The 15,860-nt window shown below is 39.0% G+C and overlaps 1 protein-coding gene across 1 annotated transcript; it reads left to right on the top strand.

The window, feature by feature from the left end:
• Window positions 1-2,316: 2,316 nt before the first annotated feature.
• LOC110913461 (zinc finger MYM-type protein 1-like) lies at window positions 2,317-13,266 on the top strand. Its single transcript, XM_022158291.1, has 5 exons — window positions 2,317-3,498; window positions 3,580-4,677; window positions 5,009-5,152; window positions 5,210-5,524; window positions 12,979-13,266. The coding sequence occupies exons 1-5, from the start codon at window positions 2,317-2,319 to the stop codon at window positions 13,264-13,266; spliced, it is 3,027 nt and encodes a 1,008-aa protein (XP_022013983.1).
• Window positions 13,267-15,860: the final 2,594 nt, after the last annotated feature.

Here is a 15,860-nt window from a genome sequence, read left to right as displayed (position 1 = left end):
GTCTATTTTTAAAGGTTTGGAGCAAAACCATTAAAGTGACCAAATCACAGGGAGCAAAACGGAAGTTTACTCTAAGTTTTGTTAAAAACAAAGTTGTACTCAAATAAAGTATTTATTTTGTATCATATAGAACGATACGATAATAAACTAAATTGTTCTAATAGTTTGCCTTTCTAAACAACATGTTTTATATTCACATCACGTACGTTTTACATTATCATTTATTCGGTTTCGCTGCAACGCGCGACGTAAAAAAAACTAGTTTCTATTAGGCTACAGGGTGTGGCTTAGCGCCACCCCGCCACGTAAGGAATTTTAGCGCCCCCAGGCGCCATCAACCATCCCACCGTAGTTAAACATGGGGCGCTATCACATATTCACTAGCACGGTAACGGACGAAAAATGGCAAATTCGAGGAGAACAGTCAACATGACCATTGGCAACGGTCACTTCTTTAATAAAAAAGATTAATCTAATATATATACACACTAATCACAAGCTTAAAACCACACCAATCACAAACTAAAACACACAACAATGGCAAAATTCTCTCCAATCATATTTAAGAATGTTATCCAATTCGTCGAGCTCTTCATCTGACGGTGTTCTCGACGATATGCTTATCGTAGTGACGCAGGAGACGATTAATTATTTGCGAGAAAAAGCTCAATCGTCTGCATCGCGTACCAGACAACCACCTCTTGAACGAGATCGGTTAGGTGCTCATGAACTTTAATGCACGATTATTTTTGTGAAAATCCGTTGTACGATGATGAACAGTTTTGGCGTAGGTTTCGTATGAGCAGTCGTCTTTTCCTAAGAATTTCTAATGATCTTGCGGCCGAATTACCTTTTTTCACACAAAGAGAAAGTGCTACTCGCAAAATTGGTTTCTCTAGAATACAAAAGTGTACTGCCGCAATTACGCAACTAGTGTACGGCACAACGAGTGATGCGTGGGATGAATATTTAAGGATGTCGGCCAGAAGTTGTCGTGATTGTCTTGAAAATTTTTGTGAAGGTATTGTTGTTATTATTGTTATTGTTATTATCATTATTATTTTTATTATTATTATTATTATTATTGTGATTATTTACAGTTTATTATTATTATTGTTATTACTATTATTTTTATTATTTACAGTTTAATATCATTATTGTTATTATTATTTTTTCATTAACACTATTATATTAGGTGTTATCTTTCTTTATGGGAGGCGATATTTGAGGATGCCAACCGCTGCTAACGTTCCACTTTTATACTAGGCCCATCAACGGATACATGGGTTTCCTAGGATCTTGGGTAGTCTTGATTGTACGCACTGGGAGTGGGCGACATGTCCAACCGCTTGGAAAGGGCAACACCATCGTGGTGACCACGATGGTCCTACCCTAATATTACAAGCGGTCGCGTCTCCAGGGGCGGACTTGAAGTTATAAGGGTCGGAGCCCGGGCTACGGCTCAACTTTTTACTAGTAGTGTAAAAAAAATTTTTTTTTTTCGTTTTTTATATATAGGACACCCCTGAACAAGTACGAGGACACCCCTCAAAAAATTTTTTACAAAATAATAAGCCTACTATTCTGCTAATTCAATTTTTATTAAGCCCAAGTGCTAATAGCCTGGCCCAAATCCCATTTAACTAATTCAATTTGCAGATTTGTTATTTAATTGTTATAAAATAATAAGCCTGGCCCAAATCCCATTTAACTAATAGCCCAACAAAATAATAAGGCGAGGCGGCAGAATGATATTATTATTGGCAATTTGCCTTTGGCATATCAAAAGTCACATACGAAAGAAATTACGAAATACGAATAGTCGGAATCGGAAACTCGGAACCGAACAGCGGATTGCGGAACAGACAAGCAGATCATCGAGAGGCAGCAGACGTGGAACAGGGAGGCGACTTGCAGCAGGTTTGTTGCAGGCTTGCAGCAGATCATCGAGAATTCGAGACTGCCAATCTGCCATCGACGACACTATTCGACTTGCGGACTTAGCGACTTGCAGCAGGTTTGTTGAATTCTTTCGATTTCGATAATTGTTACTTGTTTAGTTTGATGAATGATGATTGATAAATAATGTTTCGAATTTTCGATAATCGACAGTTCGACACTTTGGCAGTTTGGCAGCCCAATCATTCGCAGTTTCGCACAGCAGCGAATCGAAATCGTTTGAACAACAGCGACAGAAACAATTATTTGATTGATAATTCAGGTTTGTTTGATTGTTAGTCAGTTATTTGATTGAATATTGATAATTGTTTGAACTTTGAAAGTTATTTGATTTATAATTGTTTGAACTTTGAAGTGATGACGAAACCAAAATCCAAAAAACAAGCTTTAATTGGGAACTTTTTCAAAAGAAAATTCGAAGAAATTAATGATAATGAGTCAAGTCCGAATGTTGGTAATGATATCCAAGCAAATGATGACGTTGATGCAAGTCCGAATGTTGATAATGAGAATATCCAAGCAAATGACGACGTTGATGCAAGTCCGAATGTTGATAATGATAATCCTACAACTTCAATTCCAACAACACGAGGTATTATTGATTTGAATGATCTTCCTTCGGATCCACATGATAGGCCACCTATTACTAGTTATCACCCAAATCAAATAGATGACATAAGAAGGTCATATCTTGTTAAAGGGGCTTTTCAACCTCGTAGTCATAAGTTTCCCGTTAAAGACTGTTATGGAAAAAAAAGACGTTTTGTTGTTAGTTGGTTTAATGATTGTAGTTGGTTAGAGTATAGTATCAAAGCAGACAAAGTATATTGTTTATATTGTTACTTGTTTAAAGAAGATATTGGTAATCAAGGCGGAAGAGATACATGGTCTTCTAGTTCTAAAGGGTTTTGTGATTGGAGTAAAAAGGGGTCATTAAAGGAACATGTCGGGAATGTTGATAGTCATCATTTAAAGGCGGCACAAAAATGTCATAATCTCATGAATCAAAAGAAACATATGGATGAGAATATGAAGAAGTTGACTAAAGAAGAAATGATTGCAAACTATTATCGATTACTTGGTTCCGTTATGAGTGCTAGATTTTGTTTAGAAAACTCTTTACCCTTTCGTGGCCATGATGAGTCGGAAGAATCTAATTCTCAAGGTATGTTTCTTTCGGTGTTAAACTTGATTAGTACTAACCACCCGAAAATTGGAAAGTACACATTAGGGAACGCAAAAAAGAACAATAAACTGACATCGCCAAAGATTCAAAAGGAGATTATTGAATGCTTTTCAAAGGAAGTAACAAAAAGCATTTGTGCAGAAATTAAAGATGATGTGTTTGGATTGTTGGTAGATGAATCTAGTGATGTTTCTTTAAAGGAGCAAATGGCTGTAGTTGTTAGATTTGTTGATAAACTTGGGGCTGTTAGAGAGAGTTTAATCGGAATTGTGCATGTGAAAGACACGACTTCTATAACTCTTAAAGAAGCCATTGATGATTTATTAGCAAGCAACCAGTTAAGCGTAAAGCAAGTAAGTAATAAGATTCATAGATTCTTTACATTATTTATTGTAATAATCATTTTTTTATGTTATAATTCTTTTTTGTTTTAGGTGAGAGGGCAAGGTTATGATGGTGCAAGCAACATGCGGGGAGAATTTAATGGATTAAAAGCGTTGATTTTGAAAGATAACCCGTCAGCACATTACATCCACTGTTTTGCTCATCAACTTCAGTTGGTTATTGTGGCTGTTGCAAAAAAACATAGCGGTGTCAAAACTTTCTATGAGTTCCTTTCCATGGTCGTCACTACGGTTTCAGCTTCTTGCAAACGAAAAGATATGTTAAGGGAGGAAAAAAAGGCTAGAGTGGAAAAAGAATTACTTGAAGGTGAAATTAAAACGGGTAAAGGATTAAACCAAGAGGTTTCCCTAGCACGACCCGGTGATACGCGATGGGGTTCACATCATAGAACCATAATCAGTTTGCTTAGATTGTTTCCGGAAGTTGTGACCGTACTCCAATATGTTAAAGAAGATGGAGATTGCAGTCAACAACGAACAAATGCAAAAGGTATTCTATCGTATTTTAAAAAACTCGAGTTTGTTTTTTATATGCATTTGATGGGAGATATATTAAGTTACACAAATGCTCTTTCAAAACACCTTCAACAAAAAGGTAAAGATTTATTAGAAGCGGCCAACTTGATAAATGGTACAAAACGAGCATTAAATGCTTTAAGACAAAATGGGTTTGAGCCGATGTTGGAAAAAGTGACTTCCTTTTGTAAAAAATATAACATTACAATGTTGGACATGTCGGAAAGTTATGGTAACCCAAGAAACCGAAAAAATGTCATTACAAATCGACATCATTTTGAGGTTGACATTTTTAATGAGGTTTTAGACATGCAAATTCAAGAATTAGGAAGTCGATTTAGTGAGGTAACAACTACTTTGATAAAAAATATGTCGGGTTTAAATCCTTCTAACGGTTTTTCTAAGTTTGATCCATCGAAGATATTGGCGTTTGCTAAGATGTACCCGGATGATTTTACTACACAAGAAATAGGGACTCTTTTGGGTGATATTGAGTCATTTCGTCACACAATAAGCGATGATGATAACTTTGACAACTTGAATGGAATAAGTGATCTTGCGCGTCTTATGGTTGAAACGGGAACGCATATTTCTTGTCCTATAGTTTATCGGGTAGTTAAGTTAGCTTTGCTTGTACCGGTTGCAACCGCAACCGTTGAAAGATGTTTTTCGAAATTGAAGCTTGTCAAGACGGATTTACGCAATCGAATGGGCCAAGAATATTTGAACAATGCTATGGTTTGTGCGGTCGAAAAGGATTTTCTTCGTGAAGTAAAAGACGAAGATGTGATGGAACGATTTCAAGCTATGAAAAAAAGAAGAGGACAAATCTATTAGGTAATTCTTTTACTTTATTTTATGTATTGTTGTTTTTTTTTTAATATTGTAGGATTGCACGGTAAAAAAAATTTTTTTTTGGGATACCCCTGAATTTATGTTCTAGTTCCGCCACTGCGCGTCTCAAGATTTATGGATGTGGCATGCGTACTTTGGCATGGCCGGTGCGAACAATTACATCGCAGTTTTACAATCTTCGAATCTTTTAAACGATGTCATAGATGGTGTTGCACCAGATACTTCATTGTATGTAAACGACGTGGAGTATAAGTATGAGTACTATCTCACATACGTTATTTATCCATAGTGGGCGACGTTTATGAAAACTCTTTCATGTCCAGATGACGAGAAAAGAATGTATTACAAGAAGAAACAAGAGTCAACAAGAAAAGATATCGAGCGGACTTTCGGTGTGTTAAAAAAGAGATGGTCTATCATTGCCCAGCCGTCAAGCATACTTGAAAAAAGTAAAATGAGAAACGTTATGTATACGTGCGTCATCTTGCATAACATGATATTGGAGTACTCGGGCAGAGCGTTTTGTGGAGAAAGTTATGATGAAAATAACCAACCGACGAACCCACTATTCACATACTCTGAAAAAGAAGTTATCCGAGAGAGGGTACGTGACAGGGACACACACTATAACCTTTGAGCTGATCTGACAGAGCACCTATGGTTTTATCGTGAACGAGGAGACGACGAAGACGACGAGTGATTTTTTTAGTGACATTGTATTTTTTGTATTTAAATTATGACATTGTATTTTTTTTAAGTTATGGCATTTTATTTTTTATTTAAATTATCAGTTCTAAATTAATATATCAAAATTAAATAATGTTTAAATTTAACTAAAAATAATAATTAGGTAATGATGATGGAGACTTTAAACCATTGCATGCAAGTTAAAGAAAAAGGTTTTAAAGCCGTATGATGTGACGATGAGTTGACGCTAAAGTGACGTGATAAAGCCCCTAGGACTTTATACCACACCCTGTCCTTAGACTCTTTATAGTCATGTAACCATGTAGGGGTACCAACCACTACTAAGGCTAGCAAATGGAGGGCGCCAAAGATGCCTAGCACCACCAGAATAATGGGCATGAAGGTAATTGGTATAGTGCTTGATATATTTGTGACCAATGATAATTCAATCCACTTTTTATGACAAAAATATAATTATAAATAATTATGTTTTAGTTAAACCAATACATCCTTGTGACTGTGTTGTTTAGTTAAATGTGGTCTCGCAATAGATTTCGAAATAGTTTAGTTAAATGTGTAGAAAATTGTGACAACCCGCAACTTCAGGTTACTACTTTAACCTAACCACAGTTAATTTAATCATACATTCATAGCACTACATTTAACTAGGGTTAGTTAAATAAGTCTATGTTGGTAATTCAGGGAATTACTGGAACACATACATGATAACTCACGAACATTGGCAACTGACGCGAATAATAATTATAAACGGATGGTTTATACGAAACTTATGTGCTACATGACAAATACGTGAACTATATGATTTAGTTGTAAATTATATGGTATTATGTGGTTCTTGTGTAAAAGTTATATTATTAGGGGGTGTTTAGAGTAATTGTGAAACTCTAATAAACTACTCAAAACACTAGAATTTCCCTTAACTTCTCTGTACGACATTTCTATTACCCTCTAACCATCTCTAATCCTTCTTCAATCAGTCTAGGCTATACAAGTTCACACATCGATCGTTGGTCTTTCCAATCCTCCTAGAATCATCTCTATATCCATCTAAGGTATGTGTTTGTGTTATACTGATAAATTGTTCTTTTGATTCATACAAACCCTAGATGATTCAAACAATTGATTGTGTGTGATTGACTATGCCAATGAATACATAATTGCTTAGACAAATGATTGTGTAATAATTGTTTGATGTGTATAGTAGGATAACACTGTTAGATTGATTTGTTGATTTTTGTGCATTTGGGTGTTTTTGTTCTGTCAGTAGAAACCTTGAAGAATCAAATTCAAATTACAAATTACAAAGTCAGCAAAAGTAAGATCTTCAGACAAGTAATTTAAATTTAAATTTCACTAAAATAACATTCAATTCAATTAATCTTTTACATTCAAACATGCGCACACGTATAACTAATTTGTTCTTCTCTAAATCAAAATTTTAATCCATCATAAAATTAAAATCTAAATAAATGATTGAAAATCATATGTAATTATAATCAAAATTTGATCATTTATGATGACTTACGAGTGACGTCCAGTTAATTTGTAATCAATAATCATGCTCAACATAATCTTTGACCGCTATAAATCTAAAGTAAAATAGACATTTTAAAAATTTTATCTCCCATGCCATGCTTTTTTAGGTATTATCCAATACCCCAAGTATATATATCCTTTATATTAAAAACTAATAAGTCATCTGGTTGTCTGAAAAAAAAATAGTTTCAGCAATTTTTAAAATCTGTTTCGACACAATAACATTGCGATTTTCAAAGTCGTAAACTTTGTACTCTATGGTTCACATTGGGTTATATTTTCAAAGTCGTAAACATGGCCTATTCAACAAAATTCAATATGCAAAAAAAACAGTGGCTTATTCTCAATTGGTTTCAAAATATAGGATAAATTACACTTTTCATCCTTTATGTTTTTATTGAATTGCAATGAATATCATTTAATTTTAATAATTACAGTCACAATCCTTTATTTGGAAAACTCATTACATATTTCGTCCTTTACTACTAACTAGGTTAATTTTTTTGTTAAATCTATTCACTAAAGGGTAATTTTGTAATTTTACCTATTTATTTAATTTAACATCCTTTTAAATCTTACCTAAAAACATATTGACCTATCTCATCTCATCTGCTCCTCCACCTACAACACACTCTCTTTGTAACTCAACACTGCAACTCAACAATGGCAATCTACTACCACCACCACCCGACATTCCCCACCCACCCCCACCCCCACCTCCGTCAAATCCTTCGTCCCAACCACTGTCGCCAACCTTGGTCCCGGCTTCGACTTCTTAGGCTGCGCCATTGACGGAATCGGAGACTTCGCCACCCTCAAAGTCGACCCACAAACCCCACCCGGCGAAATCTCAATCTCCGACATAACCGGAATAGGTAACTCCGCTAACAACTCGATTCAGTTTGGGTGTGACATCATCTGCCAAATCGATTAACAACTCGATTAAAAATTCGATTAACAATCATGTGACAATTTTGCAGCTTCTGTTGTTACGTGATGAGGAATCATCTGAACTGTTAGCTAGGGTTTCGCCTCCAAATCGGACCTAGAATAGGTACGATCTTGCTCAGATCTAAAAAGGGGTAAGGGGCAAAGGTTACGGCTGTGGTAATAGTTTAGATTTTGATGGTTATGGTGGTGAACTGGTGGTTGGGGTTTAAGTTTCAAGGTTATGGTGGTGGTTGGGTTCTAGTGGTGCAAATGCTTTCTGGTTTTAATTATAAATGACGTTAAAGGATTTTTTTTATACCTATCCATCAATTAGCCCTTTAAATGCAATTTCTTGAAAGATCTGACATTTAATATTTTGGTCTTTGCAGGGGTATTGATCTCATATTGAGATTCGACAGGTGAAACTTGAAAGTATAATGCTTGAAGACATGAGAAGCTCATCCATTGGCAGAACAAAGTTTTTAAATGTTATATTTGCTTTTAGTTACTTTTTCATACTATAAGTAATTAAGTAAAAAGACTAAGTTGCCCTTATATGAATAAACTTAACTTAAAATTTTAACATAGTTAGTGCTAAAGGACCTAAAGTGTAATGAGTTTTACAAATAAAGGATTGCGACTGTAATTATTAAAGTTAAAGGCTATCCATTGCAATTCAATACAAACATAAAGGACGAAAAGTGTAATTTAACCCAAAATATATTCATCTTGTAAAGCACTTGAATGTATTTTAAAGAAGTTGCATCTCATGTTCACTGCTTTTTCATTACGTAGCAGTTACACTTCCTATTCCTGGCCATGCTGCATGCATATATAAAAAAAAGAAAAAAAATAAAAATGGAGGAAAAAATTATATATAACAAGGAATCAAATAGATCAACTGGCGAATATTATACAAATTATATTCAATCCCTTTTCAAGAGATGCAGTTTCAGTTCAAAACCGAGTTGGATCTAATCCACCTTGGGTTAAAAACTGCACAAGTTTTGACTTTTTGAAAAACAACTGTCTTAGACACCTCTAATATAACATGTATAGTTCAATTAACATGTCTTTGCATTTTCAATAAAAGTTGCCTTTGTAGTTTCAATCTGTTTAAACATACGCACTTTTGATACAATCCTGTAACACCCCGTGTTTCAAAAGTCAAATTCGAAGTCAAAGGAAGAAAAGATTGCTAATTGCGATCTGTCACTCCTTGCTCTAATCCTGTTTTGACTTCTTTGACTCGTAGTTAGTCTAGCTTATGCTTAACGTTAGTTGTATTATGTGGAGTATCTATTAATAATCGAGGTTTATTCGATAATTATCGCATATTTGATCGCTTATCGCTTATCGCAATCGTGCTCGCAATACGAATTACGCATTTTGGTTACTATTATACGTGTATGTGTGCCTTATGTATTACCTGTGCATGTTTATTTATGTTATGTGTGGTAATCAATCGAAACGCAATCGAAACTCAATCGCAATCGAACCGCAAACGCTAAACGAATACGAAATAAGGAGGCTTGTATGTTGATATAGTAGTTGGGATTAAAAGTAATTTGACTAGGAAATTCCATCACATCGAAACGCTCGCAATCGCAATCGAAACAACAAAACTCGTCGCGTCAAACACTCGAACCAAGCGACTGATCGATCAGGAGGCCAGCCAATCGACCAGCCATTCGATCGACCAACCGCTCGATCAGGCAGCTGTTCGACCGGGATGCCACCCGATCGACCAGCTCCATTTCCTCTTTGGGTAACCCTATAAATACCCCTTGTCACCATATCTTGTACTTCCTTAATCTACACGCACTCCTACACCTTTCTATCTTCCAAATCTTAACCTTTAACCGTGAAATCATCAAGATTCAAGGTGTTCTAGGATGACGTCATCATGTGTTCTTGAAGAACTTCATGTTTTGGCCTCGATCCACCGAGAACAACTTAGATCTAACTGATTTGCACATAAACAAACAAAGATCTTTCATAGATCTAAACATATTCATGGTGAAAAAAGGAATTGAGAGAAGGCTTTCCAACTTTCTTTCAACTCTTTTACACTCAATGCACTCAAAACCAATAGAATCGGAGCTTGTACCGACTTCCTACTCATTCATTGGTTGTGTTGGTTCAAGATCTGGATTCTATCCACGAGGTTTACCGATTTCGGGTTAAACATGGAAAACCGTCACGAACAGTTAACTAGCCGGATTTGGGTGGTTCCTGTCCGATCAGAGTACCAAGTATTGACGAGTTTTCTGTTGTTAGGCACGTTATCACATCATCTTGATAAAACGACAAACAATCAAAACAACCAAGTGTAAGACGAACAGGTCGACCAGGACGGAGTGCCGTCTGATCGGATTGCTGTCCGATCGAACAGCCAATCCAAACGACTGGCCAATCCGAACGACTTGCACCTTGGTCCCACCTTATTTTTCAAATCAACTCTCAAGGGTTTTGGAACACCGAACGGATTGCCTTCCGATCGAGCTACCACTCGATCGACCGACCATCCGACTATGTGATGTTTCGAAACTTCAACACTTAAACAATTTTCAACATGTTCAATGCACAAAGGATGCCACCCGATCGAACGACCGTCCGATCGCGTGACATCCTGTCGTGAACTTGTTCTCACTGAAGTGCCCAACCAATCGGGTTGCCGTCTGATCGAACGACCGTTCGATCGACCGACCTGAATGGTAGAGATACTTCGATGTTTTCAAAATACTACAACGAAAACTTCAAAAGTCAAGCCATCATACATAAACACATCCTTCCCAAAGGAAGTAACAATCCACTCGAAAGGTCACCCGACTGGATGACCATCCGAGCGGACTGTCAACCAAATGATCGGATGTCCGATCGGACGACCATCCGATCGAACTGATGTCCGACTCACTTGCACTTTGCATCGATTTACGCGTCGCTTATCGTTATGCTATCAATCTGTTCAGGCTAACCCTACTCTCTAGTGCTCCCTTTAATCCATCAATCGCTGTGAGTATACTCGATCCCTTTTTGCTTTACGCACTTTTGGGTGTTACATACTTTACTTATACTAAATCACATCGAACACACTACGCAATACTTTAAACGCTAACCGTTACTGCATGTTATACATGACTTAATGAATGCTTGTTTGTTATGTTTACACATGGAATGTTGTCTACCTGCCTTAGCAATGATAGTACTATTAGTTTGGATTCAGCACCCGTTCACTCGGGGGTTGCTAAGGACAATTACCTACATGGCTCACAGTGGTGAGTGTGTATCGCGAACTGCCTTGGGCAGTCAACCCGCAGTCATTGGTATCGATAGGTTCATGTCGATAACTAACATGCCTCATTTTACACTGTGTACGTGCTGGTTATGCGTAACGCTTTCAAACTCTATATGCTATTATCAAACTTGTATGCTCACCTTTACACTATGTGTATTGACTTTTACTTTAACGTATGTGACAGGTGCTTAGGATGCTTATTTGCTTTCTGTGGTGTGAAATCGAGGCTAGGAAAGACCCAGGTCAACAATAAATAAGTGTCTGTAATAAAATCTGAGTTGTCGGAACAAAACAATTTGACTGGATCTTTTCTGTAATAATTTGTATTATTTGATATGACATGGTATGGGACAAGTTGCTTTAAATAGTTGGTAAATATAGTTGTTATGGAAACTTCTGGACAATCTGTTTCGCTCAGTGTCGCGCCCCGATGATTCCGCCATCGGTTGGGGTGTGACAGATTGGTATCAGAGCCATAACTATAGAGAATTAGGCAAGACTCGACCTAGTCCGGGTCGCAGTCTTAGAGACCTAGTCTATAGTTAGGTACCAACAGACCGACTTGTGCACACCCCGAAGGCGTCATCTACGAGCTTAATTGCTACTTTTCGCTATTCTCGTTTACGCTACACTATCACTGCACTCTAATTTTTGAAAATGAACGAGTGATTTGGTCGAGATTAGGTGTGAAATCCACAAACTCTCGATTTAATCGCTTGTTCGATCTGTATTTATCCATAAAACGCGAGAAATCGCGTTGAACCAGGAGTGAAATCCCTACTTTACGTGAAGTTTCTTCTCTATTTTACTAGAAGCCCAGGAACAAAAGTTGTTAATTCAGGGGTGAAACCCGAACCTTGACAAATATTTCCAACTTACTCTGTTTTTACAAACTCTCACAAAGTCTCGACGGACTCCAACGACTGAAAGCCACACAATAACTGGAAGGATGTATGCCGATTGCCCAGAATCAAGGTAAAAAGTATCGTCCTGAAGGCCAAATGTGTGCCGACGGTCCTTGTGAATAGTTGAACCACTTTGGGTAGTCGATGTCTAACAGCCGCAGACAATCTATCTTCGATCTTTATGTGTTTCGATACTGAGTCCGCTACTGCCGACTCTGATATTTCGATGCTTTTATATGGGTTTATGTGATTTATGTGGTTTGCCTGTTTGTATGTTATAATTTTTTTTGGGATTCTATTCGCTTTTCGTTTTTCGCTTTAATCGACACACACAACTCGCACTGCTCATTTACCTCAGAACGCTGACAAATCGCTAATTGTAGATAACCTTATGACATGTTACACGCTTATACTATACTACTCGATGTGCTATCGCTAATCTCGAACGCTCGCGGACTTTGAATGATAGGTTTCTGTATTCTAACTGCCTCTTGTGTTTAAAAGCTTCTTTGTACTTCTAAGTGGCTCTACGTGCTTCTGTGCTTATGTGAATATGTGATTATGTGCCTATGTGTTTATGTGGTTACGTGATTGAACGCGTTCCTAAGCTTTATTAGTGTTAGGCGTGTGAGGTGAGATTCGATTATATTGTGTTGAGTCCTGTGGCGATGTCTGCTGCAGACAATTTCGTCATCTGGATCTCGTGCTACCCGAGATGCTCGCCAAAAGCAAGCAGACAAACGCCTCGCTGCCATGATTACTAAACAAATGGCAAAGGTTGTACCCCAAGTTGTCAGTGAACTGTACGAGAACATGAGCAAATCATCTGAGGAATCCCGAACCGAAACCCCCAAAGCTGCTTTCAGCTTCAAACAGTTCAAGGCATGTGGACCGAAAGAGTTCACGGGAGAAGAAGGCCCTACGGCCTTGTTTCAATGGTTTGACTCAATTGAAGTTACCCTGCGATAGAGCGGATGTCCTGATAATCTCCGCACATTGAACGCTACCGGCGTCTTCCAGTCCCGCGCTCTAGACTGGTGGACGGCTGAAAGGAACAAGCGCGGAAATGATGCAGCCTATGGTTTGTCATGGGACGAGTTGAAGAACGTTATGCTCGAAGAGTTCTGCCCTCCCCATGAGCGCCAGAAGCTGGAGGATGAGTTCTGGCACACTAAGCAGAAGGAAGGTGACAACGCTGCCCTGACTGCTCGCTTTAAGTAGCTCAGCATCATCTGCCCCGATCAAGTGAAGACGCCTGACATGACGATCAAGAAGTACATTAGAGCTCTACCCGACTGTGTTGCAGATTTTGTGCATGCCGCAAAGCCAGCAACGATCGAAGAAATATACTTGCTTGCCGCCGAAATCAACAACAAGCGGGTAAAAGCTGATTTTTGGGATAAAACTTCGAAGAACCTGCACCAAGTCACCGCCGCATCAACTGCCGAAACCGTCGCCGCCCAATCGACAAAGTCCTCGCACCGCAAGAAGAAGAACAACAATAGCAGCTCAAGCAACAAGAACTGTGCCGTCACTACCACTACTGCTCCACTTCAAGCCATACCGGCCCAGCAGCAGTCTCACCACCGCCCAGCACCAGTTACTTATGCACCGCCTGCAAAGCATGCATACACAGGCCCCCACCCTGTCTGCCCAACATGTTCTTATCATCACCCGGTGGGTCTCGCTTGTCGTTTCTGCGCTCACTGCAATATGTACGACCACTTCACTGCTAACTGTCGTGCTGGTCCTCGTCAAGCACCAGCTCAAGCCACTGCTCATCAAGCTCTGCTCCCAGCCCCTTAAGGTCAGCAAGCGGCTCAGGCACCCACGATCAACGCCAGAGTCTTCTTCGCATGTGGTGATCCTAACCACTTTGCGAACATGTGCCCGAATAGGGTTGTGAAACAAGAGCCCCAGCAACAGCAGCCTCAGCAACAGCCACAGCAGCAGCCTCAACAGCAACAGCAACAAGCCACCCGCGCCAGAACGTTCAACATTAACGCGCGCCAAGCACAAGCCGACAACAATGTGGTTAATGATACGTTTCTCGTAAACGGTATTTATGCTTCGTGTTTGTTTGATACTGGAGCCGATAACTATTTTGTGTCGTTTGAATTCGAGAAGCTCCTTAATCGTAAGCGCTCCCATCTATCCTCGACGTTCGATGTCGAAGTCGCCACCGGAAGAACTGTCGCTGTCAATTCTGTACTCCGTGATTGTACTCTCAAACTCAACAATCACATCTTTCCAATAGATCTCATTCCGATGCAGCTCGGAAGTTTTGACATCATAGTAGGCATGGACTTTCTTCGTGAAAACCATGCTGAAGTTGTGTGCTTTGATAAGATGATTCGATTCTTGCTTGTGAATGGTGATTTATTGTGTGTCTTTGGCGAAACTCCTTCGAAAGGTCTCAAGCTTATGTCGTGTGTCCAAGCTAGCATGTATCTCCGCAAGGAATACAGAGCTTTCTTGGCTAACACTGTAGTAGCGGAGAAGGAAAAGAAAGGAAGGCCAGGTGTAACCGATGTTCCTGTAGTTCGAGAATTTCCTAACGTTTTCCCGGAGGATCTTCTCGGACTTCCGCCAAGTCGTGATATGGACTTTCGTGTCGACCTCATTCCGGGAGCAAACCCTATTGCTAGAGCTCCTTATCGACTCGCTCCGTCGGAAATGCATGAACTCTCGAGTCAGCTCTAGGAACTACTTGATAAAGGCTTCATTCGCCCGAGCACCTCTCCATGGGGCGCACCAGTCCTTTTCGTCAAAAAGAAGGATGGGTCGTTCAGGATGTGCATCGACTATTGGGAAATGAATAAGTTGACAATCAAGAATCGTTATCCCCTGCCTCGAATTGACGATTTGTTTGATCAACTACAAGGTGCTATGTATTTCACGAAGATCGATCTACGCTCAGGCTATCACCAGCTACGCATTCAAGAGGAAGATTTTCCCAAAACCGCCTTTCGCACTCGATACGACCATTATGAGTTCGTTGTTATGCTTTTTGGTTTAATTAACGCACCCGCGGTTTTCATGGATCTGATGAATCGGGTGTGTAAGACTTTTCTTGACCGCTTCGTCATCGTGTTCATCGATGATATCCTGGTCTATTCCAAGTCAAAAGCCGAACACGCACAACATCTACTTTGGTTCTCGAACTACTCCAATGGAATCGACTCTATGCTAAATTCTCCAAGTGTGAATTTTGGCTGGAGGAAGTTTAATTCCTCGGTCACATTGTCAATAGTCAAGGTATTCATGTCGATCCCGCGAAGATTGAAGCAGTTAAGACTTGGGTTACACCGAAGAACCCGTCTAAAGTTCGTTCTTTTCTCGGACTGGCGGGCTATTATCGTCGATTTATCGAAGGGTTCTCAAAAATCGCTGTGCCGCTTACCGCTCTCACCCATAAAGACTAACCTTTTGTTTAGGGAACTGAACAAGAGTCTGCTTTCCAAACCCTCAAGCATATGCTTTGCAACGCTCCTGTCCTCACCTTGCCCGACGGAAACGACGACTTTATTGTCTATTGTGATGCCTCGAACCTTGGTCTTGGT

This window comes from Helianthus annuus, chromosome 15, assembly GCF_002127325.2.
Source record: "Helianthus annuus cultivar XRQ/B chromosome 15, HanXRQr2.0-SUNRISE, whole genome shotgun sequence".
In the NCBI taxonomy this organism is placed as follows: domain Eukaryota; kingdom Viridiplantae; phylum Streptophyta; class Magnoliopsida; order Asterales; family Asteraceae; genus Helianthus; species Helianthus annuus.
Note: the sequence above shows the minus strand (reverse complement) of the source record. Positions and strands in the feature narration are given on the sequence as shown.

What these genes read in the sequence shown, in the direction of transcription:
- LOC110913461 (XM_022158291.1), top strand. Translation starts at nt 2,317, where the DNA reads ATGACGAAACCAAAATCCAAAAAACAAGCTTTAATTGGGAACTTTTTC. An exon ending in CTTGTCCTATAGTTTATCGG is followed by an intron (nt 4,678 to 5,008) that starts GTAGTTAAGTTA and finishes TTTATGTTCTAG; the next exon opens with TTCCGCCACTGCGCGTCTCA. An exon ending in AAGAAGTTATCCGAGAGAGG is followed by an intron (nt 5,525 to 12,978) that starts GTACGTGACAGG and finishes TGTCTGCTGCAG; the next exon opens with ACAATTTCGTCATCTGGATC.